Source organism: Myotis myotis, unplaced genomic scaffold, assembly GCF_014108235.1.
Source record: "Myotis myotis isolate mMyoMyo1 unplaced genomic scaffold, mMyoMyo1.p scaffold_m19_p_3, whole genome shotgun sequence".
In the NCBI taxonomy this organism is placed as follows: Eukaryota; Metazoa; Chordata; class Mammalia; order Chiroptera; family Vespertilionidae; genus Myotis; species Myotis myotis.
Genome location: NW_023416335.1, coordinates 55,880,997 through 55,899,642, shown reverse-complemented (window position 1 = coordinate 55,899,642; position 18,646 = coordinate 55,880,997). Strand labels below are relative to the sequence as shown.

At 37.0% G+C, this 18,646-nt stretch overlaps 1 protein-coding gene across 20 annotated transcripts in view; it reads left to right on the top strand.

Moving 5' to 3' along the window:
• SCEL (sciellin) overlaps positions 1 to 18,646 on the top strand; it is a 108,122-nt gene that overhangs the window by 60,220 nt on the left and 29,256 nt on the right. For 9 of the 20 annotated variants that reach the window (XM_036296533.1, XM_036296531.1, XM_036296530.1 and 6 more), the window contains 10 exons: positions 2,720 to 2,764; positions 4,086 to 4,145; positions 4,446 to 4,505; positions 5,150 to 5,209; positions 6,803 to 6,862; positions 9,182 to 9,241; positions 13,100 to 13,159; positions 13,764 to 13,823; positions 14,709 to 14,768; positions 17,870 to 17,920. In XM_036296533.1, coding sequence (XP_036152426.1) covers positions 2,720 to 2,764; positions 4,086 to 4,145; positions 4,446 to 4,505; positions 5,150 to 5,209; positions 6,803 to 6,862; positions 9,182 to 9,241; positions 13,100 to 13,159; positions 13,764 to 13,823; positions 14,709 to 14,768; positions 17,870 to 17,920 — 576 coding nt within the window. The remainder of the gene's footprint in view (positions 1 to 2,719; positions 2,765 to 4,085; positions 4,146 to 4,445; positions 4,506 to 5,149; positions 5,210 to 6,802; positions 6,863 to 9,181; positions 9,242 to 13,099; positions 13,160 to 13,763; positions 13,824 to 14,708; positions 14,769 to 17,869; positions 17,921 to 18,646) is intronic. The other 11 variants (XM_036296525.1, XM_036296526.1, XM_036296527.1 and 8 more) reach the window with 11 other exon arrangements.

The window sequence follows — 18,646 nt, the reverse complement described above, 5'->3', positions numbered from 1 at the left end:
TTCTTATTCATCATATGTCATTTAGTGAGTCTGACCTGATGCTTTGTACAAAGTAGGTGTTCATAGAGTATGGCAAAATAATGATGCACAGTGAGAAAACCTTGAATATAAATATTTCATAGTTTAAATCCTCATGCCTACAAATTTTTTTTGCTTCATGGAATTTAGCAATGCTTAGTGTTATTAGGGAATTGCAGCCTCAGTTGAAAGAACTGTAGAGAAGAAACAGAAGTGGCACTTAGCTCTGTGCAAATTCGCAAACAGAAGAGGAGCTCTGAATCTGGAAGGGAACTCTAGAGAGTATCAGGAATGTTTCATTTCCATTTCTTCTCTCATCAAAATTAGATCTCTAATTTTAATTATTCATTTTTGATCTAGGTAATATTTTGTTTTTAATAGGGCTTAAAAATAGATAGTTTTTGGTAGGTGAAAGGGAAGTTTAAGAGAGAGATAGGGGAGTGATACTGAAGAGAAATTATGGTTTCTCATAAATCAAACAAAGACAATGAGAGCTTCAGTCAGTTGAACTTTCCTGTCCACTCTCCCCAGCCATGATGCACAGACCCCAAAGCCAGATACATTCTTCTCAGAGAGGAGTTGCTGCTTTGACTGGGGGGCAGGGAAAATGTCTGTTGCATCGTAGCTGAGTATTGTTCCTGTGGGATGTTCACAGGGACTAGAATAGCTTTATTTATCCCAGCTGCCCTTTGTGAAGTTCCTTTGTGAAATTCTTATCTGATTAAAAGCATTTAATTTATTGCAAATGCAATGGTGAAACTTAATATCCAAAGCTTTCATCAATTTAAGGTCATTTTAAAAGCTGAACTTCTTCATTCAGGATGTAATCTCTATTTTATTTAATTTACTACAGAGTGTCTCCTCATGATTTATGCTAATTTTCTTGTGATAAACATGAGCAACTCCCAATCCTGATAATCTCATTATTGTGACTCATACCAGTCAGAAAGGTCTGTGGCTAAAATTTACAGGATTGTTAGGTTTGCTCTTTCCCTTGGGGACATGGGCAGATTCACAGCCTGAGAGTTGGACGGTAGAATTTCAAGCAAGAGAAGACAATGGGGCATTGTGTCAGGGGCCTGGGTAATGAGTGTCCCACATAAAGAGAGAACATTTATTTTTTTCACAGTCAGTGATTTTTGGGTTTCAGTATTTATTCTCAGCCTTCAATCGTACCATAGAATACATAATATTACCTGAACAGGTTCAGCTATGTGATGGCTGTTGATCTAACGTGTTCTTAAGGGTCTCTAGGAGGACTGTTGTTGTTACCTTGTGTCAGGCCTCTTCAAAGCACATACATGACTCAGCAACTATACCTTTCTAAGGCTAAGCCAATGTCTTGGCATCTCTAAATGCAGTTCAAAAGTAAAAAATGAAAATTTTATTTTTGACTGGGAACTGTTTAATATAATGGCCAAAATTATTTTATGGCTTGCCTGGCATCATATAAGCACTTTATCCTCATTAGTTATTGATTCTGTGAGGTGGGACCAATTTGTATTCTTATTGTACAGATGGAGAAGTCAAGGCAGAGGTTAGGTAGCTCACCCAGAGTCGCCAACTCCTATGTGGTGAATCCTGCACTGGATTCCAGGTATCCAGGTATTCCTCACTTGGGAGCCTGAATGTGTAACTATCAAGTTACTGGGCCTCACAGCCCCCTGGTTAACACCAGTAATGAATCAAGAAAGAAAGAGAAACATGGAGAAAGTATGAAAAACATGTGGTTCTAGATCAGGAAGCAGAGAGAACCAAAATTTTTAATTGAGAAAATGAATGAGGAGGGGGATGAGGACACATTTGTTATACCTTAACTAATAAAGAATTTTTAAAAAAGATAAATAAATGATTTAAATGGAAAAAATGAATGAGGAACACCAGAGAAATGGTGGTGAAGAGGGTGGACCTATGAGGAAAGGATACACCTGAGGAGGGAAGAGGGCCATGAAACCCACTGAGGTTGCCTTCTTGGGGCAGAGAGGTAAACTCGTGTTTCTAAGGGATATTCTGGAACCCAGGGCATTCGCTTAGACAGATTGCTCTCAAAGAAGCAGCCAGTGAAGACTTTACAGGCCTCAAATACAAAGACAGGCTGGCCAAATTTAGCTGGCCTGGGATGAGGTTAACAAAAATTCAAGAAAGCAGTCAGACTTAACGATGAACAAGTGTTATTGAATAGCTGCTTTGTGCAAATACATTGTGCAAGAGTAGGATCTACAATTAGCCAATGTACCTATATTTGTTGATTCACTTAAAAACCGGTATTAAGCATCTCCTGGATGAAAGACACTATGTTAAAGACTGAGGAGGATGTGAGGTAAAACAGTTCCAAATGCTGTGGGATATGTCTGCGTGCACACTTGTATGCGCAGGAGCAGGGACAGTCGTATGGGACAAGTCGCAGTTGCCATGTGAAGTGCAACCATGTCAGTGCCCTAGAGGAGGTGCAAATAAACAAAATGCTTCTGGGATTGCAAACATGGAGGGACTCTATTCAGTTGGAAGACGGTAAAGAAGTTCTTCGAGAAAGAGGTGTCTGAGGACAGCTTTGAAGGGTAGACAGCATCTTCACAGGTGATAGAGGTGGGATACGTGCTGTATTTCAGAGAACTCAGAAATAGTTGTTTTAAGGTGAATCTGCTCTTTGATTCTGGTCAGGCTTTGACTGATGTGAAATTTTTTTTTTTTCTTCCAAAAGTGAAGAATTGGATAATATAATCAAAATGAACAAAAGCTTGACTAGGTAAGATTTCAATACATTTACTTTTTGCTTTATAACTGAATTATATAGCGTGACTTCTTGTGTCTTTTCAATATTGGAGCATGAGGACCCACATTCTGGGCTAGTCAAAAGTATCCTACAAAATTTTGAATATAAAGCTTGTGGAAATCATCATTGCATCATTATTATGAATGGTTATTACAATGCAAAGATTCTAATATTAAAGTGACTTTGATTTTCACGTCACATGTGTTTAATAAAGCAGTTAAAGAAATAGTCACATTTCTCTTCCTGAAACGTTACCTTAGTATATAAACAGAGTTTGGTTTGATCACTAACTGCTGTTCATTTAACCATTACATAAACCACTTATCATCTTAGGTAACATTCTCTCTGTATTTTGAATCATTTATAACTGCATACTTTAAAAATTATAAAAAATTGAGGTTTGTGTTGGAGATGTGTGGAGTTTAAACTATCTCTCTGTCACTTTGCATTCTAACATACTGAAGAGACAGGGACCAAAGAAAAGGAGAAAACGCAAATGCCAAATGAGTTCATTGATCAAGAGATGTATTTTTCATATTCTGTTCTGACAATAATGATCCACATGAGAAGGAGGTATGAGGGCATGAATCACAGCCCCAATGGCCTGTGGAGGCCAGGCCGGTGTAAATGACTGTATAAAACTTAGGGGAATATCCTTTCCAAAGAGCACAGGTGCTCCCCGGCTCCCTCTGAGTATTGCCATGTGAGAATTTGAGCCCAGCATTGCAGGACATTTATAGGAGGTCCTGAAAATTCAGGTTTTTATAGGTCATGCCATCTTGTAACTATTGGCTCACATTAAAATAAAAAACACTCCATGACTCGGCTGGTGTTGCTCAGTGGTTGAGTTTGGTTGAGGCACCAAAAGGTCGCTGGTTCAGTTCCCAGTCGGGGCACATGCCTGGGTTGCAGGCTCCATTCCCAGTAGGGGCCCAGTGGGAGGCAGCAGATCTCTCATCAATGTTTCTATCTCTATAAAGAAATCAATAAAAATATATTTTAAAAAATACAAAAACAAATAAGAAAAAAACACTCCATGAACCCAAACAATACATCTGTGTACCTGTTATGGGTTATATATCCCCAATTTGGAACTTTTCTTTAAGCTCCACTGCAATTTAAATTTTGAGTCTATCCAAGTATCTGTTTGGAATAAAGCAATTTCAAGAATGTGGCTCATCTTTCCCAACAAGCGTCTGTTTCCTGCCTTAGATGTAAACTGGTCTATGTTTCTATAGAGTCTATGTTTCTATTATTACCACTGACAAGGTTTTTTTATTTAATACATTTGAAGAAATCAAGGTCTTGATGGCATCTTCAGAACAACTCCTAAGGCAGAGCAAATAGAGAAAAGGTAAGTGCATCTGTTTCTAACCTGAAAATGTGATTTCCCAGATTGCTTGTTTTATTCTGTCAGACACTAACTGGGAGGGAGTTGTATCCTCTGGCATGAAAATGTACTAGCAGATGGGGTGGTGCCCTCAGCATTGTACATTTAGTTCAGACATAATTGCTCAGAAGGATTTCTGCTCCTTTGTTCACTAAGAGTAAAAGAGCAATTCATGAAGAATGTTTATTGTAGTTGACCTTTCAAGATACCACATAATTTTACTGCAATATGCAATTTTTTATTTGAATTTCTTTTGTTTTACAGAGCCCAAAGCCTTGACAGTCTCCTCTTTCTGAATAGCCGGCCAAACAAAGATGGCAAAGGGTAAGGCCTGATTAAGACTCTAACAGGCTTCTCTGGTTGAGTCCTAGACTGTATTTGCTGAGGGAGACCATCTGCTCAGAACAAGGATCAGAAAGGCTGGTGGAACAGGCTGCCCAGTCAGGGTCAGGAGATGGGTGGATATCTTAGGGCAGGTTCTGCACCAGCATCAATCTGGGTGACCCAGAGTGTGTCACTTAACCTCGGGAGACCTCTGTTTCCTTATCCCATAAAATGAAGGGTATGACCTAGATGATCTCCAATTAAGTTTCCTTTTAAATCTAAAAATGGAAGAAATCTGGCTGCTCCAAGTAGTGGACAAAAGGCTGGCTTATGAACTAAATATATTTATTATAAGACTTAATGCTAGGAGCACAGCCCTTCACCACTGATGTAGTTATTGTACACTAAGGCCATTTTCATTTGAAATCTTAGTTGAGTCACTTCATAATGTATATTTCAAATATATTTGTAAATATCTCAAAGTCAAAAGCTATGCCTTTGTTTATTTTGTCTCATTAAAAGGGTTCATGAATGATCAGTTACTGAATTGATAGCATTTAAGGGAGTAAGTTATAGTTCTAGACTTTCACTGATGTATTAGAAAATTGACTTGTGTTACTGGCATTATTTTTTCATGTTGAAAGAAACCAAACTCTCGACAGTTTCATTAAAGAAAACCCCAGGACAGTCAAGAATGACAAAGGGTAAGGATTTCTGAGAGCTCTGTTTTTACCCCAGCTTGGCTATTTACTTTGTATTTGGTTAGTCACTAAGTTTGCCTTCCTCATGTGATAATTATTTCTTTTGTCTCAGTTACCTTTTAAAATTATTTATCTGTGCCAGTCTGTGCACAGAATGGTATTCTAGCTTTCCGTGTCACTCTTGGCAGGTGCATTCTCGACTTGCTCTAAGGTAGAACACTGAAAGTCTATTTGACAAAAGTGTTAGCGATAATAATCCCACAGACATGGGATGCTTGTTAATAATATATTATTATAATGTAAATATGCAAGTATTATTACAAGTTAATTTTTCAAGTGGAGAACAGATGAAGTGGGAAACTGGTCAATTCTCTGTAAGCGATTATATAAACTTTGCAGGAAAAGGTGGGATTTCAGATATTTAAAAAATGAAGTTTAGAAAGTTCCACAAAAGTAATAGAAAAGAGGAACAGTAGGGTAGGGTGAGCATCACAAGTAATCATTTCGTGGGCTAGAAAGGATGACAAAAGTGATTGGTAATCTGCAATAGCTTAATAGCAACTGGGCTTGATGCAGAATGACTGATCATGTTGGTATAGTAGGGGGAGTTCATAGTTCCTTTTTATTCTTCCCTCTCTTCCTCCCTTCCTTTTTTCTTATTTTGAAAAAAAATTAAAATGTCAATAGTCTTATCACAGTGAAATCAGAGATGGATGAAAATAGCAAAGGGGAATGCTTGGATAATTGGGGACTTGAAAGGGATAAGTTCTTATATTTCCTAATAGTTTTAAGCTCTTGGCATGTGAAAATTTTATTGGTTATGGTCAATTTATATAACATGCTAGAACCATCATAGTGTCACTTCCACTTTTCCAAGATTACTCAGAACTTTGGACTTTTTATTTTAAAACAACTTCTCTAAATGTTCAACTTGAAGAAGATTTAAAATGTTGATTATCTGACTTCTCCCCTGTTGTGAATGATGTTCATGTTTAAAGAAGACAGTGTCTGAACAGATACATTAAAGTTACTTCCCACCAACCCATCCATAAAGGACAAAGAAAGAAAAAGCTGAGAGCTGGAGGAACTTATACTTTTAATATATATAGATAGATTTCAGAGAGGAAGGGAGAGGGAGAGAGAGATAGAAACATCATTGATGAGAGAGAATCATTGATGAGAGAGAATCATTGATCGGCTGCCTCCTGCATGCCCCATACTGGGGATCGAGCCCACAACCCAGGCATGTGCCCTTGACTGGAATCAAACCTGGGACCTTTCAGTCTGCAGGCTGTTGCTCTATCCACTGAGCCAAACCAGCAAGGGCGGAACTTATACTTTTAAGCTGATTTAATCATAACTGAGGATGGTTAGGACCTTACTATTAAATAGTTACTATATCTCATCAGCATATTGCAGGAGTAGAGCCCCTTGAACTCAATATTTCTAAGGACTTCCGATGCTTTGATGCTTTAGGTACTGATAACATCTTACTCCTGTTGTGAAAAATCTGCTATTGTCCTAAGAGGTTGAATTGTTCTCTCTTTCTCTGTCTCTGTTGCTCTGCCCACCCACCTCTGCCCCAACGTGATCAAGGAACCAAGGCCTTGGGAGTTTTATCCAAGTTAATCAAAGGGCTGACCAGTGTGAGAAAGGGTAAGTAAAACTCCTACTTGATGGGGCTCCCTTTTTTTAGGTCAGCTTTTTACACCTCATTAGAAATAGGAGTGTTATGCTTTGCTCTGTCACAGATGAAGTTGCAGTTTTAGGCCTATTAGAGATAGCAGGCAAAGGAATAGGATGAATGTTGCGTCCATAGGACCACATGTTTGAGTTACATTAAAGTAAATTCAGGAAAACCTGCTACAGAATCTCTTATTCTGTATCTTCTTAAACAATTTAAAAATGAGCCAAATGTTATATTTAAATGAAGAAATATAAAGGACAAAATTACAAACTGAGAGGTATGTGAGCAAGTTTTTCTAAACTGATTTATAGCAAATATTACAATGGGAATTAATAAAGATAAGCTAAGGATAATTGCATCAAAAGTTTTTCTCATCATCGGGCCCTGGAAATGTCTGACACCCTTTCAGGGGCATTCTTGTTTGTATGGATAAAGCTCAGATGTGACTTAACTGGCATGAAGTTTTCATGGTTTTCTAAAGAAGTCAAGATCTAGAAACAATTATCAAAGCAAAAACCAGGGCAGATAAAGCTAACAGAGAATGAGAATTGCTTTGATATTTCTCAATCTTAGTTATTTTCATCCAGATTAATTGTGTGATCTTCTCAGTGATAATGAAAGGGTCACATCTTTAAATTTGTCTTCTCTCTTCTGTGTCTGACCCCTACTGCCCTGGCCTTCATTTGGAGACTCTATAGTACATTTTGTTTGAATTTACATTTACATATAGGCCAACTAAATCCCAAAGATTAATTTAACTACATTGTTTATAGGCAATTTTATAATAAAAATGAATTTAATATCAGTATAATAATTTTCTTTAAAATCTTGAATATACATATTATATATATAAAATCTTATATGTATATAAAATCTTGAATTAACCATTAATAATATGGAATATCTATATCTATATCTATATCTATTTCTATATCTATATCTATATAACACATAATACTGTTTGAAACTGATTTAAAATTTTAAAAAACTGATGAAGACCTTGACAATGTTAACAAAATTAATCCCAGGGCAAGTGAAAATACCACTAGCTAAGACTTGTTAGTGCCTTAAATCTGATTTCTGTAAGTGACAATTCATAAGAAAAATGATTTAGCATTTTAACTTTACAGACATATTTTATTAGCCTGGAATTGGAAAATAGCAATGGGCCGCATGTCCTTCCCTCCTTGCTCTAAAAAAATCACTTATTTTTGAAGAAATGTCCCAATGTTGCCCTTTCTCTCAGATTTTGGACTTTGATTGTTTTTAAGGATGAGTTACTGAATTGAATTTCTTATGCCCAGTGAAAGCACAATCTAGATAATATTTTCAAAGTGGATCTCCAAAGTGACAAAGATAGCCAAGAGTGAGGTTTGACTAAAATTCTGAAAATTAACTTCTCTAAGGATAGTGGTCTCAGAAGGCAGCCCAGTGGAGGGCTGGGCAAGTGCGCACAGTGGGAGTAAGGACATCCTCCCACTTCTCGTCCCACTATGTGGACATGGCAGCAGTAGTCAGTCACATACTATTGCCATCCTCTACTGTCCCTTAGGGTTCAGCTTCTGCTCCTTTTGGTATTATCAATGCATTTTAATGGGGGGAACATAATACAAGCAAATTCCTTTTCACAAAAAGGAATTGGCTTGTATTCAGGAGAGTAAATTGAAACATATATCCTCTGAGAAGCGAGTCATTAATTTTTCTACCATTTAAGGTTGGTGGGGGTTTTTTTTGGCCTTTGTAACTCACTGTAACTCAGTTATCTTTAGAAGGTTTGAGTTGTGGGAATGGTTGAGTTTATATGAAGGGATATATTTTTATTATTTTAAAATATTTATTATTAATATTTATTAGTTTTAATATTTTAAAGTTTTTATTAACATTATTACTCTTATTTAAAAAACAGAATAGGCAATTATATATGATTTATTGAGTAGAAATTTATATTCTGATTGGATCCAGCATAGAACTTTAACTTCAATGCTGACCATTTGGGGTATTCTTACAAGATGAATCTGAGGACAGTTGATTTTGTTAAATAACAAGTTTCACATTTACTTATGCATTTTGAGAATAGAACAGAAAACATGTTTCTTGTTAACAAAAAAAAAGGAAACTTAAATGGTCTCCAGCTCAAGATGTAAGAAAATTTTTATTTGCACTTAGAGCTTGAACAATTACAATGATAGAGAATTTGTACATTTACCACTCAATTTGTCCAATCATTGCTCACTTGATTAGTGTTTTATTTTAACAACATTCAGTAAAATTTATTTTCTTACTCAAAGAAAACAAGACCTCAGTGGAAGAATTAAAGTGAGTCCTGAAACAAATAAAAATATCAAGAGGTAAGACATTTAAAGCTTTTCCCTCCCTTTGTCTGGCATTTGTAAGCATATTAGCATCCTGAGTGCTTGTATTCAGGAGAGTAAATTGAAAATCAAGCCGAAGCAGAACTCTCTTTTCCTGAAACATTATATTAAGCAATTGTACTTTGCATACACAGAAATGATCTCTTGCATTTTATTCTTGGTTAAAGTTGGCTGCCAGGTGGATTTTGAGATATTAAATGGGAATTTTGACTGAGCTCTTCTGAGCTAAGTGATTTCTATGTATGTATATATGTATGTATGTATGTATGTGTGTGTGTATGTGTGTATAAGTAGTACATGTATAACAGAGTGGGACAAAAGTAGGTTTATAGTTTTTCATATGGAAATAATGTAATAATTAATAAATAATAATATAAGAATAAACTCTGTTTCACATACTCACAACTATAAACCTACTTTTGCCCCACCCTGTACATATGTATGTGTGTACCTATAAGTACTGTGTGTCTATAAGTGTATGTATTAATTAGGATTCTTCAATGAAGCAGAATAGGAGGTAGACAGACATATAGGTAGATATAGATAGACAGATAGGTGGGGAGAGAGAAAGAGAGAGCCTTATTAGAAGGAATTGGTTCATGTTGAGAAGTCTCAAGCTCTGTATTTAGCAAACTGCAGCTCCTAGTCCAAGTCTAGAGGCCTGAGAACCAGGAGAGCTCAGGGTGTAAGCTCCTGTCCAAGGGCAGGAGAAGACCAATGTCACAGATTAAGCAGTTGGGCGGGCGAAGTCCCCTTTTTCTTAGACACTTTGTTCTGTTCAGAGCTTCAACTGATTGGATGGGGCCTACTCATGTTAGGGAAGGCTATCTGCTTTACTCAGTCTAAGCATTCAAATGTTAATCTCATTCAAAACCTCAAAGACACACCCAGAATAATGTTTGACCAAATACCTGGGCACCCTGTGGTCCAGTCAAGTTGAGACATGAAATTAGCCCTATCCAGTTTGGCCCAGTGGATAGATCGTCAGCCTGCGGACTTAAAGGTCCCAGGTTCAATTCTGGTCAAGGGCATGTACCTTGGTTGCGGGCACATCCCCAGTAGGGGGTGTGCAAGAGGCAGCTGATCAACGTTTCTCTCTTATCGATGTTTCTAACTCTCTATCCCTCTCCCTTCCTCTCTGTAAAAAAATCAATAAAATATATATTTTATAAAAGAAACATGAAATTAACCATCACAATGTGTGCATATGGAAGTATATGTGTGTATGTATATATAAGTAGTGTGTATGTGTGTGTGTGTGTGTAGTAGTAGTAGTATATGTATGTGGGTGTGTAAGTAGTATATATGTATATATGTGAACTGTCTTCACATGTGTAGTGTATTTGTGTGTAGTATATGTTACGTGCGTGAAGTATGGTGTGTGTTTAAGATGAAAAGCTTAACAAAGTGTACTTCATTAAGAGGTCTCCTACCCATGCATTGTCAAGTAAATCTGGAAGGCTTATGTCCTCTGATTTTTATTTTTTAAAAAGCAGATGGGAATAGATTTGAAACTGAGCTTGTGGGCATGTTGCTGAAAACAGTGTACAAAATAGTTCCATGTGGTTTTAGTAGAACTCGTTTCCATTCAGTTAACTCAGGACATGATATTATTAGATTCTAAATGTGTCACTGATGCCTGTAGGCCCAGCGAGCAGGGCCAGGGCTGGGGCAGCGGCAACTCTGGGGCCCTCACTGCCAGCCTGCCCTGTTCTCAGCAGCCTGGCGTGGTCAGAGGCCCACAAACAGTACAACTTTGCTGCCAACAGATGGAGAAGAAGGCACTGATTTCCTTGGCTACTTGGGTGGTTCCGGGAGGTATCTTGAGGTAGTGAGGGGAAACATGGAGTCCAAAAGACTGGGACTCAAATTCTGACTGTCACTGGCTAGCTGTGCTCTGTGCCTCAATTTACTCATCAACAAAATAGGAATCATAATACTACCATGTCCAGCACATAGTAGATACAAGTAACTGTGAGCAGTAATAAATATCAGGTGAATTATGCTTTCTTAATAATTTATTTACTGTTCAAGGATTTAATTTACTTTGACTCTCTAAGAAATACCCATTTTCCTTTCTAATTTTTATTAGACTATTTCAAATCATTACCTATTGTTTTTCATATGTTGGTATGTATGTGTGTACCGCATGCCTATGTGTGACAGGTGTACACATACATACAAAAGTTTGTGGGGATTCATGTGTGTATGGTTATGTGTGCAGTATTCTGTAGATTTTTTTAAGTAAAATAAGATTATGTTCCCTTCCTTATTAAAAACTCTCAGCATTATCACATTTCAGATAGAATAAAATCCTAACCCTTAGTGATGGTCTTTTACTTGTTCAATAAGTCCAGCCAAAACAATCTTAGATTCCAGGCTCATTCCTACCTTCTTGACTTTATGAACTTTGAAATTTTAATAACCTTACACTAATATGTACTTTATTTAATATGTTTAAAGAGATCAAAGTCTTGGCAATATAATGAAAGCAAACTTTACGACCAACACAAATATTACAAGGGAGGAGTTACAATGCTTATTGTTGTTATTTATTTATTTATTTTTTTGAGTACCCAAATGTGGACATAGAATCTTAGGAATTTTTATTTTCAGTCACTGGCACTTAAATCTCACATACATGGTTTAAGCAAAAACCAACATCAACAAGGAGTTTTCTGGAGTAGAATAGCTATTTCTGTCGGGTTAATTGTTTCATTATTTATATGAAAAAGGTTCAAATATTTTAGCTGCTTTTAGCCTGGGTATACACATTCTCAGACATTTGGATACAAGTAAAAACTTGAGTCAACATCTGGTTGCTTTCAAATACCTGTATCTTTGATGTATAGATGCAATCACAGAGACTTTATGATATGATCTTAGTAGGGCCACAGGGCATGGAGAAATGGTAAGAAAAGCAAAATTCCATTTAGATCAGATGCAGATACTCTAAAGCAGTGGTTCTCAACCTTCTGGCCCTTTAAATACAGTTCCTCATGTTGTGACCCAACCATAAAATTATTTTCGTTGCTACTTCATAACTGTAATGTTGCTACTGTTATGAATCGCAATGTAAATATCTGATATGCAGGATGGTCTTAGGCGACCCCTGTGAAAGGGGTCGTTCGACCCACAGGTTGAGAACCGCTGCTCTAAAGGGTAACAATGAAGTCCTGACGTGTTTTCAGGGACTACGTAGAGTTTTATATTACAGTAAATATATTTACATTTCAGAACTCCATGGATTTTAATCTTTATATTGTTTGTTGCCAACACAGAACTAGTAAAAATGTAGCTTTAACACACAGTTGTAAGCACTAGAAGCAGATACCGGGCTGTATATCATGAACATTAACAAGCCGGTATATTAATCTTAATCCATTATTGTGAATAGCACACTTGCTAAAGAGTGTCATTTACAAAATATATATTCTCCAAAGTTAATTTGAAAGTTCCTCAGCATGTTGAAGTATGCTATTAAGAGGGTGCCTTCTGGAATGTGCCATAAGCCATATATAGGATTACTACAGAATGTTTAGTGCACCTGGCAAAGGTCAAGAGTATAGCATTAAATAAATCATGATAGACACAGAGTCCTAGTATGGCATTTGCTACTGGCATAATGGCTCCAAGATTAAGATCTCTCGCTGAGTCTCCATGAGTTTTAGAGATGCATAAGTTCCTACATTCTTCTGCAGTCGCCTTTACCAATCTCCAACTCTTCGACATGATCTCACTAAGTGTTGATAGTGTTTCTGAATTTTAATAAATTATTTTGCCCACTTGTTATTAATCTCTCATTAACCTCATTATTTTTTTAATGTTTTAAAGGGGCCAGAGTCTTGACAATCTCAGCAGAGTGGCCCCTGAAGTGAACAGAAGTAACTCAGGGTGAGGATTATCTCTGATCTTTCTTCCTTCCCCAGCTGCATAGATTTGTGGCACTCTTCAGAGAGGCTGTGTGGAAAAGTCTTTGAGTTTGAATCAGGAAGTCTGGGCTCCATTATTTGCCACATGGGTGCCTTGAACACACTGGCTTAGGCCTCTATAGTTATAAAATGTTTCTCCCACCTTTGTCACTTGATTATTAAGAGAATGGATATAAAAATAGTGGGTATAAAATCCCTTTAAAGCAAAAATGCACTATAAATGTAAATCATTAACACAAAAAGGGTATAGCTATAGCATCAGAGGGGCCAGGTGAAAGTTTTTGGCAAATCATTAAATAATTCCTGAATATTTTTTTAAAACTCAATCTTGCTTACTTTTATGGTTTTATTTTTAGGGTAAATGAGAAACTGGCCAGTGTGTCAATAATTTGTACAGGGGTCTTTTTTTCTCTCTCTCTTTTAAATGAAGGGCATAAACTGGTATTAATTCAAATACCAAAACTTAATAGTATAATTCATCTGGAGTACATATATTCTTTAAATTAATATACTTAGTTGATTTAATTCCATTTTTACTTACCATGTGTTTGCTTTTTGGTTTAAAGTTCCAAAGACCTTGATAACCTCATCAAAGTGAATCCAAGAACAGACAAAAGTGTGCAAGGGTAAGATTTAATAAGCTCTTCTTTCTCATTTCATGCTGACCCAGTGCTTAAAATAGAATTAAATCATCATTTCAGCGGACTGGCACTTGAGAGTTCAAAAAAAGCCATGTAACCTCCACAACCTTATATCTAAAATGTTAACAATTTTGGCCAATTAGGTGAATAGTTGTTTTTCCAGGATGGACAGGACACTTTTATTCGTTGACTTGTTTATTTTGTTGAGCAGAGGGATGGCACAGGAAAGGGGAAAGAGAACCGGACTGGAACCTGCACGTGTGGGCCCAGGCCTGGCTCTGCCCTCACTCACTGTGTGAACCGGATTGGTTCCTCCCTGTTTGAGCTTCATTTTTCTCATCCTCAAAGCGAGGAAGTTGGACCAACTGCTCTAGTTACTTCCAACGCTAATTCCAATACTACGTCTCAGGAAGATGGTTGGAGTAATGGAAAGTGCATGCACTCTGGAGTTAGATTGCTTAGCTTGAAATTTCAACCCTGCCACCCTTAGCCATGTAGGAAAATCTTAATCTTTCTGTGTCTCAGTTTTTCCCTTCATGAAATTGGGAGGATAGTTCTTCTGTCATAGATTTGAGGTGAGGTTTAAATCACCTTAATTATGTAAATCACTTAGAACAGTGCCTGGCCCATCACAAATTTTCTAAAAGCTTTAGTTATTGATTATTATTTCTATGCAGTTATAGTTAGGACCACCACAAATATATTCACAGTCAGCACAGAAAAACTTTAACCCTTTGAGATATCTCTGTTATAATAAATACTTCCTAATAAAATATTTTATAATAAAAGTGTCCCTAAGATTTAATAAATATTTGCAACTGCATGATATAAATTGACCATTGATCTGATCATTTCTATAATGTGTTAAAGGGGCCAAAGTGTCGACAGCCTCATCAAGGTGGCTCCTGAAACAAACAGAACTAACCAAAGGTGAGGTTCATGGAACTCTCCTATCTCTCATCCCCCTTTTTTCTATTTAACTTAAAAACATGATAAAATATACTGTCCCATCATGGAGACAGCCAGCAATGGGACTCAAAATCAATAGCTCTGTGTCAGCAATCTGGCATTTACATTCTTGTTCAGGGCTCCCTGGCTGTGAGCTTTAGTGGAGGAGAGGCAATTCTTTAGAATATCTCTTATCAGTATGGGATTTGTGTTCCACGCTTGGGGTTCCCTCAAAATGAATCAGACTTGCCCATGAGATGAAACATCATCCCCAAACAATTTCCTAGAGATAAGTACTCTAAACAAGGTTGTTTTTTATTTTATTTATTTTTTATAAAGTCTTTATTGTTGAAAGTTTTACACATGTCCCTCTTTTCCCTATTGACACCTTCTAGCCCACTCCGCCAAGCCCAAAGGAAATTTCTCCTTCCTTCTTCCTCCCTTCTTTATTCCCTCTACTCTTACTGTCTACCACAAAAAACCCCCACAAAAACAAAAAAAACCCTAAAATTGGAAGGTCATTTGAAAAAATTATTCTTAGTTCATTGAAATAATAAGGAATATAAAAAATGACATTTCTCTGCCTTGCCAGTGTTGCTCAGTGGTTGGGCATCGACTCATGAATCAGGAGGTCATGGTTGGATTCCCAGCCAGGGCACTTGCCTGGGTTGCAGGCTTGATCCCCGCTAGAGGATATGCAGGAGGCAGCCTATAGATGATTCCTTCTCATCATTGATGTTTCTATCTCGCTCTCCCTCTCCCTTCCTCTCTAAAACCAATAAAAGCACATTTTAAAAAAATGATACTTGTCTTTTATATAGAGGGAATTTTCTCTAAGACACATCATGTTAAGTAAGCAAAAAGATGACAAAACCATGATGCTATAAACACATATTGTCATGGTAGTTTGAACATGAGTTAAATACAAAAGGTACTAAGGAATATATATATATTTTTCTGATAGAATTCCTATCTTTGCACATAGGAATGCTCTTCCTTTACACTGTGTAGCTATCATATAAAGAGTCTTAGGCTAGATCAGGAGACAGCAACTTTTGCTTGAAGGTTCTAGACAGTAAATATTTAAGGTCTGGGGAGTCCAAAACAGTTCTGTTTTAACTAGTCAACTGGCAGCCATACATAGTACATTATAAACAAGTGGGTGTGGCTGTGTTCCAATAAAACTTTATTTACAAAACCAGACTGCAGGCTGGACTAGATAGTATTTTGTGTGGGTGTGAAAGATGAATTCTGAATATAGTTGGGGTAACTTCCCAAACACAGCCTCCTGCCCACCCATCCCCACCCTTTGCATATATTTTAATTTATTTTATGGTTACCCAAAAATTTCATCACTATTTTATCTGAATCTTTAGTGCTAAATTGTTCTTAGTTTTGTTTTTTTTCCCCACCAAATTAGAACATAACATTATTGTCTTTGTCTGGGAGTCAGATATTGAGTTTAGAGGCTATGGAATACTTTACTTTGCAGATTAAGATTCAGTGAAAGATAGGTCTCCCTTGTTCCTCTTCCAAAAATACTTAGTTTCTACAGCTGTAGAAGCAATTGGCTTAATCTCTTTTAAGCCTGAGCTTATTTACCTGTAAAGTGAGTTACTACAAAAATTAGATAAGATCGAGCTTGTAAAGCACTCAGCGTTCAAGTACTTATTAGCCATTATCTATTAGTGTTATTGTTACTATTTTTTCTTAATTGTTGGGTCCTTGTAGCACTACTCAATGCTTAAGTCAAAGAAGATAGCAGCCCGGCCAATGTGGCTCAGTTGGTTGAGCATCGTCCCATGCATCAGGAGGTTGCCAGTTCAATTCCTAGTCAGGGCACATGCCCAGGTTGCAGGATCAATCCCCAATAAGGGACGTGCAGGAGGCAACGGATCAACGTTTCTCTCTCTCTCTCTCTCTCAAATCAATTTAAAAAATCATTAAAAAAAGATAGCAAAGAAATTATCCTATTATGTTGAAACTTATAAAATGATTGATATTCAACCATTTTTGACCCACCAAATGATAATTTCATATAGTTCAACATAGTCACATGGGAAGATATGTGCATAAAATGAGTTTGCAGGCGAATCCTAAAAATTATTTAAGTGATATAAGCCTTTCTGATCTTTGTTTCTCCTCAGGATCTATAACATTGTCCCCACAATGAAGTATATCAAATTAGGGTTCTTATTCAGGCTTTTGGTATTAGGGTTTGTATGAAAGCCTAGTGTAATAGCAGAAATGTCCCTTTAAAGTTATGATTGCCTATTTGAATGCTTAGAATAAAAACAATTTTATAATCTGAAGTCTTACTAGTTCTGATTTAGCATTGCATAAAGTGTGATTCTGAAGTGATTTGATTTTATATTTTGAAGTAACCTCAATATTACATATTCATGTTATGTATATTACTATATGCCTTAGAATCAGAAAATAACTTTTTTTTGAAAGTCTCTGTTTTTATGTTTGTTTAGTTGGCTGGGTTTTTTTGGAGGAGAGGGAGAGAAATATGGAAGATACGAAAATGATGAGCAATTTTATATTTTCCTCTTATCTATTAAAACCTCCAAAAATATTCTAAATGCTAATTCTACTGTAAAATATAATATAGATAATAAGGAGTTTGTAAGTAATTTAAATTTGAGGTTACCTTTAAAGAAATAAAATAAAATGAAAATGAATTTTCATAAGTACAAAATTATGCAAGAAATGGATAGTAGCAATCGGGTTTTTCCTAGGGCTAAAAAGAGAATTTAAGTAATGATGAAGTTTTAAATTAGCAACAATCAGCCCTCGCCAGGTAGCTCAGTTGCTTAGAGTGTTGTCCGGATCTGCCAAGGTTGAGGGTTTGATCCCCAGTCAGGGCACATATAAGAATCAAACAATGAATGCATAAATAAGTAGAATAACAAATCTGTATTACTCTCTCTCCCTTCCTCTATCTTTTTCCCTAAAATCAATCAATAAAAAATTAAATTAGCAACAATCATTGAATTAAATATTAAGGTTGAAAAAATAGGCACATTATTGATTTTAGTTGATTTGACCAGCTATTGAAACTTACAACATTGTTTTAGGAACCAAGACCTGAACAATCTTATCAAAGTGACACCCTCAGCAAACAAAAGGTAAGCTTATTAAGATTATTCAAGACTCCTGAGCAAGTCTCCAATTTATGCCAAAAAATAAAATTAGAGGATATTTTTCCATTGACTTCTAGAGAGAGTGGAAGAGAAAAGGAAAGACAGAGAGAAATATCAATATGAGAGAAACACATTGATTGGTTGCTTCCTGCATGCACCCTGACCAGGGCCAGGGCTGGGGAGGAGCCTGCAACCAACATTCCTGCCCTTGACTAGAATGGAACCTGGGATCCTTTGGTGCACAGGTAGATGATCTATCCACTGATCCAAACTGTCTAGGGCAAATTGATTTGTTGATGTATAATAATGCTATAAAGATTTTTCTTTTATTATTGCTTCCATTTATTTCATTAGAATATTGTTTAAAATAATAATATTGAAGCTAATTCTGTATAACTAGAGGCCCGGTGCATGGGTTCATGCACCAGTGGGGTCCCTCAGCCTGGCCTGTGGGGATCAGTGGACCTCTACACCTCTACAGCCCGGCCTTACCTGCCAGCTCATGGGGGAGGGGAGCGGAGAGGGAGTGTCGGGGGAGGAAGCTTGCCCTGCTGCAGCGGTGCTCCCAGCCCAGCATCTGGCACCTGTTGGTCAGCTGAGAGGCGCTCCCGCTGTGGGCTGTGGGAGCACACTGACCACCAGGGGGCAGCTCCTGCAGTGAGCGTCTGCCCCCTGGTGGTCAGTGCGCATCATAGCTACCAGCCAGTCACC